This window comes from Wyeomyia smithii, chromosome 1 (genome assembly GCF_029784165.1).
Source record: "Wyeomyia smithii strain HCP4-BCI-WySm-NY-G18 chromosome 1, ASM2978416v1, whole genome shotgun sequence".
Lineage (NCBI taxonomy): Eukaryota > Metazoa > Arthropoda > Insecta > Diptera > Culicidae > Wyeomyia > Wyeomyia smithii.
Genome location: NC_073694.1, coordinates 29,089,423 through 29,108,137, shown reverse-complemented (window position 1 = coordinate 29,108,137; position 18,715 = coordinate 29,089,423). Strand labels below are relative to the sequence as shown.

The 18,715-nt window shown below is 42.8% G+C and overlaps 1 protein-coding gene across 11 annotated transcripts in view; it reads left to right on the top strand.

The window, feature by feature from the left end:
• LOC129721463 (proton channel OtopLc) overlaps nt 1-13,986 on the top strand; it is a 163,728-nt gene extending 149,742 nt beyond the window's left edge. For all 11 annotated transcript variants that reach the window (XM_055674051.1, XM_055674041.1, XM_055674062.1 and 8 more), the window contains 2 exons: nt 10,241-10,589; nt 10,648-13,986. In XM_055674051.1, the coding sequence (XP_055530026.1) occupies nt 10,241-10,589; nt 10,648-10,788 (490 nt within the window). In that variant the 3' untranslated portion in view covers nt 10,789-13,986. The remainder of the gene's footprint in view (nt 1-10,240; nt 10,590-10,647) is intronic.
• The last annotated feature ends 4,729 nt before the right edge of the window (nt 13,987-18,715 follow it).

Below are 18,715 nucleotides of genomic sequence, written 5' to 3'. Positions count from 1 at the left end.
AACAACTTGGGAACTCACTAGATTTAAATAGCTATAATATTCGATCGATTTATCTCGATGGATTTGGTCATTAAAAAATACCATTGAATAATTTGCAAAAAAAAAAACGAAACAAAATTTTGTTCACAACATTTTGTAATCAACGCTACACAGTACCAAAAAATGAAATTTACAACTAATACAAATGAAAGCACATAACGATTTCTAGCACATAAAGTGAAAAACATATACAATTTCACACCGTAAATAATGTAGAATACAGAATCGTTTTAAGACATGTAAATTTGTACGTTAATTGATATAAACTTAAAGCTTCAAATATAAATATGCATGCAAATTCACAATATATTCATTTACTTTGCATGTGAATATAATGCCACACGAAATATTACGTGGTTTCCAATGCTCCATTTATGTGCATTTAAAGTAATGTAAATTTTCTTTACTGTGTAGCTTCACCGCAAAACTAGCAAAACCCTCCATTTCACAAAGCCACAAAAGCGTTGCTGATTTTTTATGGCAACACTTGTAAATGGTGTCAAGCGACGAGAGAAATTTCTCTCTCGCTCGTAGAATTTCCATGTATGTGCGACAAGACTAGACACGTCACATACAATTTGCAGGTTGCTCTTTCGCTTCTCTTTCGGTTCGGATTGCGACGCGCAAGCTATATCTCGTTGCTTCACGAAATGAGCGAGACACCCGTGCTGTACATACTTGATACCAGTGTTGTTAGCCTCACTCATACTGTCGGTGCGTGCTTGCTGCTATTCAGAGGAATGCATGAAGAAGAAAAAGTATTTCGAAAACGTGTGTGCAAAAGACTTGAAAAGCGTAGCATATGTCTCGTCCTCAAGCAGAAAGGAGGAGAATGGTTTTGCTTCTCGCTCGCTTTGCAATGCTGCTTGATACCAGTTGAAACTGTTTAGGTGTAGTAGTTTGGAGCTGCCAAATACATTGGAGAAACGCTAGAGCATTAATTGTGTTATGCCCAACACGCAATCATTGTACTGGTTCCGAATTACATCAACAATTGCGCTAAAAACGCACAATTTTGTACTGGTTTCGCACCATCCAACTTTTGCGTGTACCATTAAAAACCACTAAAACATCACTTTTTTTGGTTCTGTCCGATAATTACGTGTGGGTAAGTACCCACAGGGATATTTTCCGAAAGGGTACTACTACCCATACTACCCACATCAACCGCCGGCCCTGCCACTCGAATCCCTCAAGTAATCGCTTGTAGCTTTCTTTTTTGAACACACCGTTTGGAAAGGCCGTCTTCGAATCCATCTGTTGAACATGAAACTTTTCTTGATTTGTGATGCTAGCAGCACTCGTACTGTGATGATCTTCGCCACCGATGAAGTTGTAGTCGAATCAATGGCATGCATTGCGAACAGCTCTCCGCTCTTAGACGGGGCTTGTACCTGTTGTTGTTGCCAGCTTCATCGCGCTTCACTTCAAAGACGCACTTGCAGTCCAAAAAGTTCTTTCCTGCTGGTTTCGGAAAAGCTCCCAGGATACTTTTTGGTGTAGCGTCTCCAGCTTACTACCAATCGTATCCTTCAAACAAATGCCTCCATGTTTGTATACCCCACCAGCATGTCATTTGTTGTCTCACTAGCACCTGCAAAGCATTCAGCGGCGGAAAATTGAAGCATTTTCCGCCGCTGAATCCAGTATCCAGTATTGGAATCAAAGAATTTACCGGGGATTCTGCAGTTGTCACGCTTTGATTACAGAGGGAGCTAGGTAGTAATTCCCCCTCTTTATCTTCTCACGTAGTCGTAGGTTTCCACTGAAATTCTAGTGGTCTATCTGCCGGTTCCAAGTAAGATTCCGGTGGCTGATATCCTGATCGTCCGTTTCCAGCATTTACAATTCGACAGGTTTCAGGCTTGGCTGCATACTCCATCGCTCGTCAAATACAAAACTGTGTGGCGTGCACAGCATCTTCCTCGTGGCATTCCAAACTCGATAGCTATTCGTTGTGTTCCTGATAGTCTCGTTCAAGTCCAGATTGCTGAAACGTTCGGGATCCCCTTGTATGCGATCAATTCAACAACTCGTAGCTTGTCGATGTTTGGCTTCCTCCGTGGCACTTTTCAAACGACGTCTTCCACTTTTTCAGAGTAGATATCTTCGATTCAACAAATATGCAACGAACACAATCGGCTCGCTCCACGCTCCACGCTCTTGGGAAGACCAGCATTCTCTAACATTGACCGGAGCTTATCCAGAAGTGCCCGGTTCATTCTTTTTGCGACTCCGTCCGATTTCCATTCGTATTCTTTCAGTGCCGCAAACTTTCCTGAACGACTCACTCGTGTACCCTCCGCAGTTATTGCACCTGAACCTGGCAATTTAACTTTTTCTAGACTTCATTCTTCGACTCCTGGAGGTATACTGTAGTGAAGTGGCTATAGTTGTCGATAAATCCAACAAAATAACGCTTTCAATAGCCGGAATGAAAGTCTCTCTTTCATTTCGTCTAACGGTTGCCAGTCACGCCAGTCATGGAAATTCGCTGTTGTGTCGATCGTCCCGTGTTTCCAGAGGTTTCTCACTTTGTCTTCCCATCTGGCCTTGAACTAGGGATCGGAAATAAATAACACTGTAGATCAGGTACATATAGCACCTGCTTGAAGAGGGATCGGATGAATGCCATTGATGAGCACCGTTCCGGCCAATTTTGCCTCGATCATCTGGACCGCAATGTAGTTCGTCCTCGTCAAAGGACGCAGCCCTTAGAAAGATGATTTTTCTTTCATCGTGTAATCTGTGTTGTCCGAATCCAAACACAACTCAATTCATTGATCAACTCGCTGTTATCGTCGTTCGTAGCGGCAACGGAGCCATCTCGTTTTCAAGCGTCAAATTCGCATTAGATTCTTGGCTTCGGTTGAACTTTCCAGCAGCCTTCTGGTTTCTTCCCCGGTTGTTGTCAGGGTTCTTCGGACAATCCACACTCTTATGGCCGTACCTAAGGCAGCCGTAGTTACTTGCTCGTCCAACGATCGTTTTTTCATGTTATCCTGCGTCAACGGGTCAGGTTGAATTGTCTCAGCGCTTTGTAGGATTTTGAAAATGCCAGCAGTAGCTGGCATGTGGTGTTCTTCTCGTCCATTTTTACTTTAGCAACTCTCAGCTGTCATAGAACCTTCTCGGACTGCAGCAGGAAGTTCTGCACGTACTTACTGTATTGACAACATGTACTTACTTACTTTTACTTTCATGGCGACAGATCGTTGAGATCCTATGCCGAATCCAGAATACGTCTCCACAAAACTCGGTCTTGGGCTGCTACTTTCCAGTCTCATCTTACACCTGCTGCTCTAACATCCACATCGGCAGCACACGTGCAACGCGTGCGAGGTCTGCCTCGAAGTCGTCGGCCTCTATCCAGTTCTCTGCTAAATATTATCTTTGCCGGCCGCTCATCCGCCATTCATGCTACATGGCCAGCCCACTGTAACCTGCCGTGTTTTATCAGCTTGACAATATTAGCGACAATATTAGCGTCAAGTATACTTCGTACAGCTCGTGATTCATGCGCCTGTGCCACACCCCGTTCTCTAGTTTGCCTCGGAGTATTGATCGCAGGATTCTCCGCTCGAAGACCCCAAGCGCTTTTCGATCGGCCTCCTTCCACGTCCACGATTCATGTCCGTAGAGCGCTACCGGGAGGATTAGAGTCCTATAGAGCGCAAATTTCGTACGGATCTGTAGGCTACGGGACCTAAGCTGGCTACGCAATCCGCAATAAGCCCTATTCGCCGCCGCAACCCGTCTATTCACCTCGCGGCTCACCTCGTTGTCACATGTCACGAGAGTACCAAGATAAACAAATTCGTCGACCACTTCGGAAGTATCCCCATCCACCGCAGCACCACCACCCGCAGAACTACCACGCTCTCTGCCAGCCACCATGTACTTCGTTTTGGCAGTGTTTATGGCGAGTCCAATTCTCTCAGCTTCCCTTTTGAGAGCCGTAAAGGCCTCCTCATCTGCTCTACGGTTAACACCAATTATATCAATGTCGTCCGTGAAGCCCAGAAGCATGTGACACTTAGTGATGATGGTGCCGCTCCTCTGCACACCTGCCCTTCGTATTGCACCTTCCAAAGCTATGTTGAACAGCAAGTTCGAGAGCCCGTCACCTTGCTTCAGACCATCTAACGTCACAAACGCGTCCGAAAATTCGCCCGCTGTCCTGACGCATTATGTGAAACCGTCAAGCGTCGCACGTAACAGTTTAATTAGTTTTGCTGGGAAACCATGTTCTAGCATTATTCGCCAAAGCTCGTTGGGTTTCACTGTGTCGTACGCCGCCTTAAAGTCTATGAACAGATGATGCGTCTACAAGTTGTGTTCTCGAAACTTGTCGAGAATCTGTCTCAAGGAAAACATCTGGTCCGTTGTAGATTGGTATTCTCCAACAAAGGCTTCCTGCAACGACATCAGTCGCTGGAACAGGATACGGGAGAGAATTTTGTAAGCGGAATTGAGGAGGGTTCTGCCTCGATAATTACTACAGTCAAGTCTATGTCCCTTCTTGTAGATAGGGCATATGAGTCCTTCCAACCAGTCCAAAGGTAGTTGTTCCTCAGACCATTAGGAAACTCAGACCCTTAAGAAACTACACAGCCGCTCGCAAAGTTACGTGATATGAAGTCGAAGTCATCCTCGAAGTCCAGAAACTGAACAGACCTTGTGAAAATCGTGTCCTTCGTGTCGATGATGCCCGCTCTCCGGTTCACACCCTCGAGGGCGATGTTAAACAGCAAACAGGAAAGTTCATCACCTTGTCTCAACCCTCTGCGTGATTCAAAGGGACTCGAGAGTATCCCAGAAACACGCACGTAACACATCACTTGCACCATGGTGGCTCTGATCAATCGAGTCAGTTTATCCGGAAATCAGTTGTCGTGCTTGATCTGCCATAGATGTTCTCGATAGACTGTATTATAGGCCGCCGTGAAGTCAATGAATCTGTGATGTGTGGGCACGTTATACTCGCGACATTTCTGTAAGATCTGTCGGATTGACACGGGATCCCATGAAACCCGCTTGGTATTGACCCACGAACCTCCTGATTAAAATTGATAGACGACGAAACAGGATCTGTGAGACTATTTTGTAGGCGGCATTGATAAGCGAGATACCGCGGTAGTTGCGGCACTCCAGCTTGTCACCCTTCTTGTAGATGGGACAGACGTCTCCCTCCATCCACTCGTCTGGCAGTTTCTCCTCCTCCCAAATCCTGGAAATGACCCAGCGCAGCGCTCTATCCAGCGCCTCTCTTCCATGTTTTAAGAGCTCGCTCGGCAGTCCGTCTTTGCCTGCGGCTTTGTTGTTTTTCAGCTTCCCGATCTCACAAAGAACTTCATGAATATCGGGGGCTGGTACTCGGTCATCCGCTACTGGTGCTCCTAGGTCAGTTTCTGCTCCACTTCTGTTTACTGTTTCGCCATTCAGGTGTTCATCGAAGTACTCCTTCCACCTGTCGACCACCTCGCTGGCATCCGTGAGAAGGCTCCAGCTCCTCATGTTCACGATCCTCTTGCTGGCGCTTCATTTGTCTGAGAATCGTCGTCATGTCGTTCCGTGCCCGTTTGTAATTGGCCCTATTCTCTCTCGTTGACCTGCCCAGCTTTATCGCCCAAGTCCGGTTCTTCTCATTCACCGCTGCCTCGCACTCCCCGTCATACCAGTCGTTTCTGCCACTCGGTGCTTCCACTCCTAGTATCGCTGTTGCGGTCTCCACGATAGCTGTGCACCAGCCGTCTTCGAGAGGCAATGCGCCCAGCCCCTCCGCCGTGGGTACCACCGCTTCAAGCTGTTGCGCGTATTCCTCCGCAGCCTGGGACTTCCGAAGCTGCTTAATGTTGAGCCGCGGGGTTCGGCGATGTCGCGCCTGGTATACGGTCGTCAGTTTTGAGCACAATGATACCGCAACTAGGTAGTGGTCCGAGCCAATATCCGCACCGCGATAGGTATGTACGTTTGTAATGTCTGTATTTGAATTTAAATATAGCCTGAAAGCCCGTTACCCATTCTTAAAAATAAGTTTTACACTGCACTTATACAGGTTAGTTACATACAAAAAATATAAATATAAGATTGGTAAATTACTAGTCAAATAACGAAATAACACTAATACAGTTGTCCTTTAAAGTGTAAACTAAGCTTATGTTTTAACACAGATGTACTCATGTCAATACTGATGATCTGCTGCAGTGTGTTGAAGGTATAGTTGACTGTTGTTAAATGCGTAACCTTCGACTGTTGACTGTTGTTAAAAATTAATCTTTCAGTAAGAAGTTAGCTGTCCGTACGTCCCGACAAAATGTTCGTGAAGAAGACGATGTCGTTTGTCTTGGGTCGAGAGTTTATCGTGTCAAGGTTCACCAGAGAGCACAAATCCTGATAGGGAGGTAGTTCTTCTCCATTCCACCTGAGATTCCTAAGAGCAACCTTAACGAATTTTTTCTCGACTGCTTCGATTCGCTGTATGTGAGTCACGTAGTAAGGCCGCCAAATGACTCTTGCGAAATTTGTTTGCTTCTAACAATTCCTTTTTAGATTGCTAGTATCGCGTGAGGATCATCAAGGTCTCGGCCATACCTTCTGACGAGAGAGAAAGGTCTTAGGCTATTCACGATTACTTTGTCAATGTGTTTTGTGAAAGACAGTGTACAGTCGAAGGTTACGCATAAATCGCGAACATATTCAGCACGTGGTACAACATTACCTGAATAAGCATAATTGTACAATACGGGGTGAGCTTTCCTAGTAAATGTCAGTACTGAGCATTCGTTCGCATTCACATGTAGTCCGCAACTATCACAGAATCTTCCGAAAATTTCTGAATCACTCTGCAACCTTTGGCAGTCTTCATTATGTTTAATAGGTAGAAACAATTTTACATCATCTGCGTAAATCAAAACGATTGCATTCCAGATCACATCAGGTAGTTTATTCAACAATAGCACAAACAGCAATCGGTTTGGATGACTGCCTTGTGGTATTCCTGAGTGGACGATAAATGAATTCGATTTACTTCTCCGGATCTTCACAAACTGCGCTCTACGTTCAAGATACGACCTGAGCCAATTGTAGAGCGGGCCACGAATTCCTGCATCTGCTACTGCCCTTAATATACTATCAATGATAACAGCGTCGAAGGCTTTGCTCATGTCTGTATAGATACAATCAACTTGAAACCCTTTGGAGATGTAGTCCGTAACTAAAGCGGTATACTGACAAAGGTTTGTAACAACTGATTTGTTTTTCAAAAATCCATGCTGCACTGGAGAAATCTGATTAGCGATTGTTTCATAAAGCTTTTTTTACACTAGTGATTCGAAAAGCTTCGGGACAGCTGATTGTATTGCAATTCAACGATAATTTTCTACATCATAACGTGAACCTTTTTTATGCACCGGCGTAATTTGCGATATTTTCCAAATTGACGGAAAATGACCAGAAGCAAGCGAGGAGTTAAGTAGCCATGTAAGAGGTCTTACAAATTCCAACAAAGTTGACGCATTGCTGGCCGTTGTCGTTCGTCACGGTGTGCAGGCTATGCGGGCCGATAACCGGCTTGTATATTTCTTCCCTACCGATCTGCGCGTTCATGTCCCCGATGACGATCTTGATGTCTCTACGCGAGCAGCTATCATAGAGTTTCTCCAGCTGTGCGTAGAACTCTTCTTCTTCTACATCGGGTCTTCCTTCGTGAGGGCAGTGCACATACAGGGCCAAGAAGTGAGTTGTAGAACCGGCCTTCTATTCTCAACAAACACAACCTCTCGCTGATAGCCTGCCACTTGATCACACAACTCTGCATCCTACCCAGCACTATAAAGTCGGTACCCAGGTCATTGGTTGTGCCGCCGCTCTGATAGTACTGTGCCTTGCGGCCACAAATCCTCCGTACCTTCTCTCCTTTCCGGCAAAGCTCCTGAAGCGCAACAATGTCAAAATGGCGGGGTTCTAGCTGACCCATCAGAATCCGGTCGCCACCCGGGGCGTTCAGCGATCTACAGTTCCATGTACCGAGCTTCCAATCGTCGTCCTTATTTCGTCGCCTAGGTCGTTGCCAATTGTTCCGGTCCGTATTAAATTCTTGATTGTTCGTAGTATTTTAATGTTTCGGCATGCTGCCTTACTAGGGCTGCGGATGCCTAGTCTCGCGACGGGGCATTCGTCTTGGGTGTAGCTGGCGAGACGCCGCATTTCATATATCAGCCGTCGGACGCTCGGACAAGCTGCCTTCCTAGAAGAGCAACTCGCCCTTCCCTGTCAGCATACGACCATGGTTCACGGATCTTCCCTTGGTTGCTCGTATCCCAGTCGGTACTACGTGCAGGTAGGAATAGAAGTTGTTGGGCATTATGCTTTGGACCACACACACACACTGGGGTCTATTTTATGCCAACTAGTACGGGTGTACCGCTGGTACGCACTGCCCAGCCGATTACCAACCACTCGCATCAAGGCTGTCGAATATTGCTGCTCTCGCTGTTGCTGATAACGCTCCACACATCTTACCGAAAAGTAAATGTCTCGCCGGGTTGACTTCATATTGTATATTGGGATGCCTAGTACTCCACGATATTGTTTACCAACAGCCTCTGTGTTAATACAAGTTGGCTGGATTCTTTTTCCGTGGCTGTCTTTGTTGGGCTGCACACACACCTGCAAAAAGTGTATTTTCACTTCTACCGTCAGGAGCTGTACTCCCATGATTAACAGATCATCGGCTTATATAAACAGGTAGAAATCATTGTTTTCCATTTAGTGGAATTGCCATGTTCCGTCGGTCTAATTTCCCCACTAGTTTTTCGTCTCTGAAAATCTTCCGGTGTTGGTCAGGATTGAATTTAGATTGTGACTGGACTACACCACCCCACAACTATGTCGGCATTGGAATTCGAATTCAGGCCACTAGTGTGGTTGACGGAGACGTTATTTACGCTACGCTAAACCCCCGTCTTCGTTGGGTGATGTCCATCATCTGTAAAATCAAAAGTTATAACAACAGAGGTTGCTCTTCATTCGGATTAGAAATGCAGCTTACCTAGGAGTCAGTACTCCCGTTCGCTGTGCTTTGTGTTGACTCCGGACATCCGAAAATATCCGTATTTTGTCAAGATCTGGTTACGTTTACAGATAAAGCCACCGTAAGGCGACCGTTCAGGAAATACACTGCCGTCAGGGCCGCTTCCCACTACAACATCTTCACAGCTTTCGAATTAAGCAGAATTGATCTTAGCTTTCAACCAGCGTAAAATTGTAGTGTTCAACTATCCCGTTTTGCAGTGGGGTTTCTTGCTTTTTGCACTAGTTGAATTGCTCATTTGAAAAATATTAGTGGCATTGGTCCACGGTGAGATTTTTTCGCAAAATCCAATTCTTCACAAAACCAGTGGTCATCTCGCGCTTCGAAAGGTTGTATAGTGCTTGATGACTTGCGTAACCCATTCGACGATGCCACACCTTATCTCGGCTGTCCTAATATTGGCTAGCCCAAAAGAAACGACATTCAAAGTCAGTAAGTATATTGCCACGAAGGTACGCCACACCGATCAGTTTGTCATCCTTCTGGAGTTCCTCGCGGTTCTAGCCATCGCGAAAACATTCAGGATGGAAAATGCAACTCGTTTGTTAGACAAACCGTCGATTTTTCCAGCATACTTTATGACTAGTGTAACGGCATTCTTGGCCACATCAATGATGCATGGACTGCAGTTGATTTACATCCTTCACGAGATGATCCTTGGTTTAGGCAGAATTGAATCTTCTCGGTTTCAGAACCTTTCTGGTCACTTGTCACTGACCCTAAAACACCAATTTTTGAAATGTGTCACAATTCTGATAACATTTTAGCATATTTTTAAACATTTTTAAGGCATTCAACACATTTCGTTTCTGTTTAAACACATTCCACACATATATTTTCTTACAAATCTTCATAATTTTGTACGCATTCTTAGCACTTTTCATTGTCCTTTCATTCATATGTTCAATACTTTTTTGAATCATTTTACCCATTTTATTTTACACATTGATGCTAAAATATTCTCCAGTGATATCAGGTTTTCAATTTAGTAATGTGGGCTGCCAGTTCTATGGTTTTTCACTCTCAATACTTTCGAAACTTTGTACTACTTATAGTTTCAGATGGATAAATTATAACATATTCTCACGGTTTGATGTTATTTTACAGCGTCCAAAATTTGAAATTCCGCTGCGAGGAGCAGAGCAACCTGAACGACATCCTGCTGCGCATCTCCGCCTTCGGGCTGTTCATCTACGCGACGTTCAGCGTCATCGCCGGCTCGTTGAATGCCATGGAAAGCGAACCGAACCTGCTGGTCATGGTTACCGGAATTGTGGCCGTCGTCCAGGTTGTGATCCAGCTGCTCTTCATTGCCGACGTTTCGCGCCGCCGCGTCCACCTGCCGGAGCACGACCGCATCAAACCGGGCCGCCAGATCGTCACATTCCTGCTAATTTGCAACATCTCCATGTTTGTCATCTACACCTTCGAGGCCCAGAAGGTGTTCGCTAATCCGGTAAGCTATTGTTTGCTAAGTCTCCGTCTTCAGGGAATAATATTATTCTTCCCGATAGGTTCAACTAGATTTCTACGGTTTCATCGCTTGGTCATTGATTCAGCGTGTCACCCTGCCATTGTGCATCTTCCACCGATTCCACAGCGCCGTCACGCTAGCTGAGGTCTGGAAGACCACCTACAAGGCACGTCTGGAGTAAAAGCGAAAGCAATCGCTGGAACGCACACATGCACAGAACTGTTTCTACTGAACGAAGAAACGTCAGTCGTCGAACACACCCAAACACACTTACATTTACAAATACATTAAACCGGAGCAGAACAATGATTTATTCACTTTTTCGCTTCGAGAGATTAATTTGAACTCGACAAGAACAAAAAAAAAATAAAGCTTTCCACCGCTCTTTGCTATGGAAATGAGCGGCAAGTCTTACGTTGGTATTTGTGTTGTTTACTTCAAGCTTTAAATTTTCGGAGATCAGAGTTTGTTCTGTGTTGGTAGTTGTGAATCAATTTTGTTTTGATTATTGCCGACTGTACTTAAATTATGTATTTATTGTACTGTAGTGAGCTTGGAAAGTGTTTTTGTTAGATTTTATTTTTTTTTTTCATATAACATGAGATCCCTTGGCTACTTACGAATGAAAACTAATAAACATAGAACATACCTTCACCACGTTGTAATAGTGTATCGTAAACATACCAAATAAGGCAAGTAAACAACTCTAAGAAGAATCGTATATTGGTAGTTATAAAATTTGAAAATTTTACTCAGAATTTAGATCGCGTAACAGCACATCTTCACTCCCAGCAGAAACAAGAAAAAAAACTAAGAGGAACTCAAAGCGAGGAAACAAATACAGCAAACAGAAAAAAAAACATTACATAGAATCATTTGGGATTCCCCGCCGGGAACCTTCTTCCCCCCGGCCCTCCGACGGTTGCTGCGGTTGAAAGTCGGAGGCCGCGGCCGGATCTCGTTCAAATCTATGTGTAGTCGTTAGTCTAGTAACCTGTCACATAATTAAGTCGTCATAACATACACAGAAACAAATGAGTTACAAAATTCTCATAACTAAACCATTAGATGCGAGAGTGCACATTAGGGGGAGATCGAGTCCCCCACTCTCAAGCGGTATAAGAAATAAAGAGGCAACGATAAACAGTGGTAGGGCAACCAGATGAGGAGGATGAAAAAAAAAACACTAGGAAACAATACAGCAGCCATTCACAGCAAGCGAAGCAGACAGTTTTTTTAATCTTAATAATAAAAAAAAACAATTTGCCCACCATATTTACACAATATGAAAAACAAAAATAATTTAAACAAAAATAAACAACCGAATGGTGAAGTCGAACAAAATAAAGCATGTCGCATTTTTTCTAAACTGTTGAGATTTATTATAAAAAAATTTTGGCATCAATAGGCTAACTGGTGGAAAAAATAAAATAAAACAATCCAGTTACAATGTTGAAAGAAATTCAAATGATTATATATTATGAGAGTGGTTTTCGTATAAACATTTTCAATTGTACAAAATACTTAGTAAGCATCTTGTGTATCAACATCAATTAATCTTATCGGTTTTTCGTTTTTTGAAATAAATCAATCTGCCAGAGGCCAGATTCCTTTACCTAACTTTAGTCAACTTACTACTTCGTGGACCACACAATACTTTCGAACGACTTTTGCTCGATTATTTACGAACGCCGTAGGAAGCAGGAAAACATCTCAACCTGGTAAAATTTACATTAGTCACAAGTACTTTTTGTAGTCACTTTTCAAAGGCCAAAACTAAGCTGTCGAAGTAAAATACGATGATAAAAAAATACCATTCCAACAGCTCAAAAGTAGTGAACCAAAAAAAAAAACGAGAACATTAGAGCGATTGTAAAATCGAAATCGATAAAAACAAAGACCTAGCTCGGAAACAGACTTAACAAGTAACATTGATGTTTAGCTCTTTTAGCAAAGCCAAATCTTTTGTCAACTGTGGACAAAACAGCAACGTAGAAGTCAGATTATTCTCGTAGTGTGCTGCTCTAGTACGTGTGCTCAACGTGAAACTCCCAACAACTACAAACACATACACACGCCACTCCAAGTTCCTTTTGGACGGAAACACACCCAACCCGGTTACAAAAACAACACTGCCGTATTTTAAAATCCTCTCATACACACAACCAATTGCATGGTCAACCCACGATTGAAACACACATACAACACACTCAGTCACGCACATCGGCATCGAAGAAAGTCAACCGCAGCAGGCTTGAACAAGAGTAAGTAGAAGAAAAAACAATGGCCAAACTTTTACAACCAACTCAGTTTTGCGCTATGGAAAAACTTATAATCAAAATTTGAAACCATAAACCCATATTTGATAGAAAAAAAACTGATGTAAGACAAAATTACCCACATATATTATAGTCAGTTCGGCATGGCGAAATTCTGGCGCGGAACGCGGAAAATGATATGTCAAACCAAGTCAAGAACAGCACACACACAAGCGCGCGTGCGCGCGTAAAACTGCAAACGCAATCGGTAAGAATTTATTCGGATGGTAAGAATAGGTTTTTCTACTCGTTTTAAAACTCTATATTTATATACAAAATCTTACGAAGGAAAGCAAAAACTAACCTGAATAAAGAGAAACGAAATTATTCTATCCCAAAATGAACGAAAACAAAACCAAAAAAATGGGTAACATCAAAAAGGTCAATAAAAAATAAAAATTTATAATTCAACGTTGAATTTTTGTCGATTTCGTATTTCGTTAGTAAAGTTGTTCAGTATTTATGAGAAGACCAATCTTACACCAGGAAGAGGTAAAACAATTTACCCTCCCCCTTTCTAACTATCTACGTACATATGATTCGACTCTAGGTATTATCAGTTGAAGCAGAACAGAAAACAGGAAAGCGTTAAAATTCCGAGCAAGCTAGGCGATAGAATGATTCAATAATCACTAGAAGAAAAGATTTATTCAAGAAAAAAAAAATCTACATAAGTAGCATCACAAACACACATCCATAAAAAACAACCAAGCATAGAGAAACATAAAACAACAATAGAGAACACTCACACACAACCTGTCAACCGCGCTTTGGATAGAAACAAACAGAAAACAGAAGTAAAAAAAAACAGCGGCACTCGGATTGGCCGGAGGTTAAATCGGAATCGAGAACCCTTGATTGCACCGGAAGTGGATCCACAGAGGCGGCATATTTGTAATGCAAAAAAAAAAAATAATAAGACGTTGACGATGATGATGATGATGATTAAAATGATGTCTCAATTTAATTGTACAAAAAAAAGACAGAACCCAGTAAACAGATGCAGTGCAAGGTCATTAAAACAAATAAAGGAAGAAAGTGAATAATAAAAAAAATCATAATCCGAAGTTGTATTATTGTTTATCTCTTGTTTCCTTCACCTGTTTGAGAGTAATTTCTGGAATACCAAAAAATGTTGGTGCGATTCTACCAGCTGTCGATTTCTAAAGCAGGTATTAGACGAAGCTATTTTTGATTGCAGATTTTATTTTGTCCAAATAAAAATCGGTTCAGGTAGGTAAGGTGAAATTTAAATCAGCTCTCCACTTTGGTAACATCCTAATAGTTATTGTTATGTTTGAGTGAAATTTCAATTCTTTTATTTTACAATTAGAACATTCATGAGCAATTTTAATCCTTTTATTCCGTAATCATAAGATTAAGTTTTGATTTTGATTAGTTTTAATCTAGCAATACTCAGATCGAGAGATATGCGTAGAGGATGTTGTGAGCCAAACGATCATGCCAAAATCCGAGCTAAACGAACAAAAAAGGTAACACATTGAGAGGTATTGCAATAAGGTACAATAGAAGATATATTTATTTTCACACGTTTTTTATGTTCTATTGCTGAACAATTAATTGAGAATGATCCAAAACTGTTTAACCACAGTGATTTTTATCTGGTGATTCACAAGCCTTTTGTATGGTCAACAAAATAATGATCAATTATGGTGAGAGTATATAAAATTTAACTTGAAAATAAAATTTTACACCTTCGATCTATATAGATTGATATAGATTGATGGATTCATTTTATTGAATTTTATAAGTCATTTCATTTAACCTTGTATAAATAATCAACGGTTCGTGTCCAGCATATGCACCGTATGTCATTGCATGCAACATCGCGTTCAACTTTCCAAGCGTGGGGGAAGAATTACGCCAAAAATCACTAATCTCAATAGTCACCACTTCTTCGTCTTCGACCCACCACTGCAGTATTAATTATTTTATTCCATTAACTGAGAAAAATGCTTGTTAATCAGGATTTTTTCAAACTAAGTTCAGAAACAAATTGAATATTATTTGAGATCTAACCGCTCTGTTCTTGGTAGTTACGCAGTGAGAAAATTTTATGTCGAATCGTAAAGAAATCGTTGTAAAGAATTGCCTCCATCGCTTATGATAGAACATCCATAAAATACCACGCGAATTTAAATGATATTGCACATAAGAAGCAACTGAAATTTAAATGAAAAAATAATTCACGTGACGTGCAATATTCAGAATTTTTTACTGTGTAGTCTCTAGTTCTCCAGAAGAGCGCGAATTTGCTCTAGCCTAGAATTAATTTAAACACAGTTTTTAGAGGCTTTACGTGCTGAGAGTACTATTTTATTAAAAATAATTAAGTGTTTTTACACGCAATATAACAAAAGTTTCAATTTCGCCTCTTGTAAACAAGCGAATATGCCTCTTCTACAACATATAGAATGCTTGCAATTTGGGTTTTTATAACACTTACAATGAATTGTTGATGAAAACTGGTAGAGGAGTGTAAGAATTTTAATTTATTGATTTGCGATTCATTACCTCATTAAGCCAGAGTTTATTTTTTTAAAATCAATCTGCATAAAAAAATTCCAACTTTATTCTGGCTATATAAAATAGATTCCAAAATTCACTCTGAAAAAACTTTGATTTTCAAAATAGTTTCAAACTGCTCGTAGTAAGGAAATAATAGACCAGAAACAAGACATTGGATTTTCAAAGTCACAAGACCCGGAAAAAAGGTAATGCATCACCTGTGAAAGCATATCTTTATGATACTGGCTCATACTACACTGTTTGACCTTAAGGGGAAAAGGAAAATTTAAAACAAACATCTGAAAGTAAGACAAAATTGAAAATGGAAGTATTTATAAACTCTTAAGCCTCTTCTAAATAAAAAAATACCACCTGTGCCGAACACGCATCAGTACTGGACGTGTTTGGTGATCGGTCCGATAGAGTATAAAACAAAAGACGTGTGAACAAGTGTTGGCATTGTTTGCCTGGTCGAGTGAAATAAATCCGGGTTCAAGGTCGTTCCTTTGTGCAACTGTTTCGCATCGTGACTGCCAGCTGGTGCGTAAGCCGATTTGGCTGCTGGCTGGATTGTGCTACAGCAGTGGACGAGACACAAACGAGGAAAAAGAAGAAGCCATCAGTGTCAGCGAGTCGTATCGCTGTGTGGAGTGATCTCACACCTGGCTCGCTGCTGGTGGCTGTTTGGTGCTGCTGTATTGGTGCTGCTGGCTGTAACGGCTGCTACTTCGAACGATCGGACAACCAACCTTACTGGAAGGGAGAAATAAAAAGGTACGTGTTCTTGTCAGCGCTAGTGCGCTAAACATAGCGCGATGGATGTAGATCCCTCGCCTCCCGCGCCACCATCCCCGAACCCCTCTGACCCTGACCCTTCTGTTACCCCCTCCCCTGTTCATTCTTCAGTCCCCCCTCGCCCCAGGCTTTACCCAGACGGAGCCCAGGGCAGCTATACTGTTTATTTTCGGCCAAAGGCAGGACCGAAATCGAAAAAGTTGAACCTCTTGCAGATTTCTAAAGACCTGACGAAGGAGTACAAGGGCGTGACCGAAATTTCCAAGGTCCGGCCTAACAAGCTCCGTGTCGTGGTCGGTAACCTGAAAGAGGCCAACGATATAGCTTGCTCTGAGCTCTTCACACGCGAGTATCGCGTTTACATACCCGCACGAGACGTGGAGATCGACGGTGTCATAACCGATTCGAGTCTGTCCGTCGAGTGTATACTGCAAAGTGCCAAAGGGTGCTTTAAGAACAAAACGTGTCCCAAAGTAAAGGTGCTCGACTGCAAGCAATTGCGGTCAGCATCGATCATCGGTGGCAAAACAGTATACACTCCGTCAGACTCGTTTCGAGTTACGTTCGCCGGGTCTGCACTACCAAGTCACGTCTCGATCCACCGGGTTCGTCTCCCTGTGAGGCTCTACGTGCCCCGCGTCATGAACTGCCTGAATTGCAAGCAGTTAGGCCATACAGCCGCCTACTGCTGCAATAAGGCACGTTGTGGCAAGTGTGGGGAGTCTCATGCGGAAGATTCTTGCAGTGTTAACGCTGAAAAGTGTATTCACTGCGGAGAAAATCTGCATGAGCTCTCGACATGTGCGGTGTACATGCAGCGCAGGGATAAAATAAAACGGTCTCTCAAAGAGCGTTCAAAGCGTTCCTACGCTGACATGCTGAAGAAGACCGTTACCACTTCTCCCGTTACTTCGAACCCCTTCGATCTGTTGCCCTCTGAGGAAACCGATTCTGACGATTCACCAGCGGGAGCATCTTACGCCAATCCTGGGGAGTCTAGAAAGAGGAAAAGTGTTTCCTCTCCTAAACTTCCCAGAAAAGGTCCTAAGATTTCTCAAAGTGAAATGAAGGTTACAAACAAACCAAACAGTGCTGCGGAAAAACCGAAGCAAACTCCTCCTGGGCTGGCAAATTTAAAGTCCCAGAAGGAGTTCCCAGCACTGCCAGGAACATCTAAAACCCCAGTTGCTCCTTTTACACTCCCAGTTGATGAAACAAACTCTGGATTAGTGAAATTTTCTGACATTGTGGACTGGATTTTTGAAACTTTCAATGTACCCGATCCAATTAAAATTTTTCTTACAGCATTCCTCCCAACAGTTAGATCATTTTTGAAGCAGTTGACTGCCCAATGGCCTCTCCTTGCAGCGATTGTATCCTTCGATGCCTAATTCAACTGCGTATATGAAGGATTCTATCTCTGTCTTACAGTGGAATTGTAGAAGTATTTTACCAAAAATTGATTCGTTTAAAGTTTTGATAAATAAAAACAAATGCGATGCATTTTCCCTTTGTGAAACTTGGCTTACTTCAAATATTGATCTCAACTTCCATGATTTTAATATTATTCGCCTTGATCGAGACACCCCATATGGAGGAGTACTTTTAGGGATTAAAAAGTGCTATTCTTTCTATCGTATTAACCTCCCCTCGATTCCAGGCATCGAAGTTGTCGCATGTCAAATGACAATACAAGGTAAAGAGCTTTGTATTGCCTCAATATATATTCCCCCCAGAGCACAGGTTGGGCAACGGCTGCTCTTTGATTTAATAGAACTTCTTCCCTCGCCACGTTTGATTTTGGGAGACTTCAACTCTCATGGCGTGGCTTGGGGTTCCCCATACAATGATAACCGCTCCTCTTTAATCTATAACCTTTGCGATGACTTCGACATGACCATTTTAAACAACGGTGAAATGACACGTATCCCGAAACCTCCAGCGCGCCCAAGCGCCTTGGATCTATCCTTATGTTCGACGTCGCTACGGTTGGATTGCACATGGAAGGTAATCCTCGATCCTCACGGTAGCGACCATCTGCCTATTCTTATTTCAATTACTAACGGGTCAACTCGCATGCGACCAATTGACATTCCGTATGACCTCACACGAAATGTCGATTGGAAGTTATACGAGGAAATGATTTCAAAAGCGGTCGAGTCGATTCAACATCATTCACCACTTGAAGAATACAACCTCCTCGCGGGCTTGATTCTCGACGCCGCGTTGCAAGCCCAAACGAAGAAATATCCCGGCGTAACGATCAAAGAACGGCCTCCCACTCCGTGGTGGGACCAAGAGTGCTCCGATGTCTACACGCAAAGATCCGACGCGTTTAAGGCCTACCAGACGGGAGGTATACCTGGCGACTATTTACGGTATTCGGAGCTTGATACCAAGCTTAAAAGCTTGGCTAAAGCAAAGAAACGTGGATATTGGCGTCGGTTCGTGAACGAGACGTCGAGG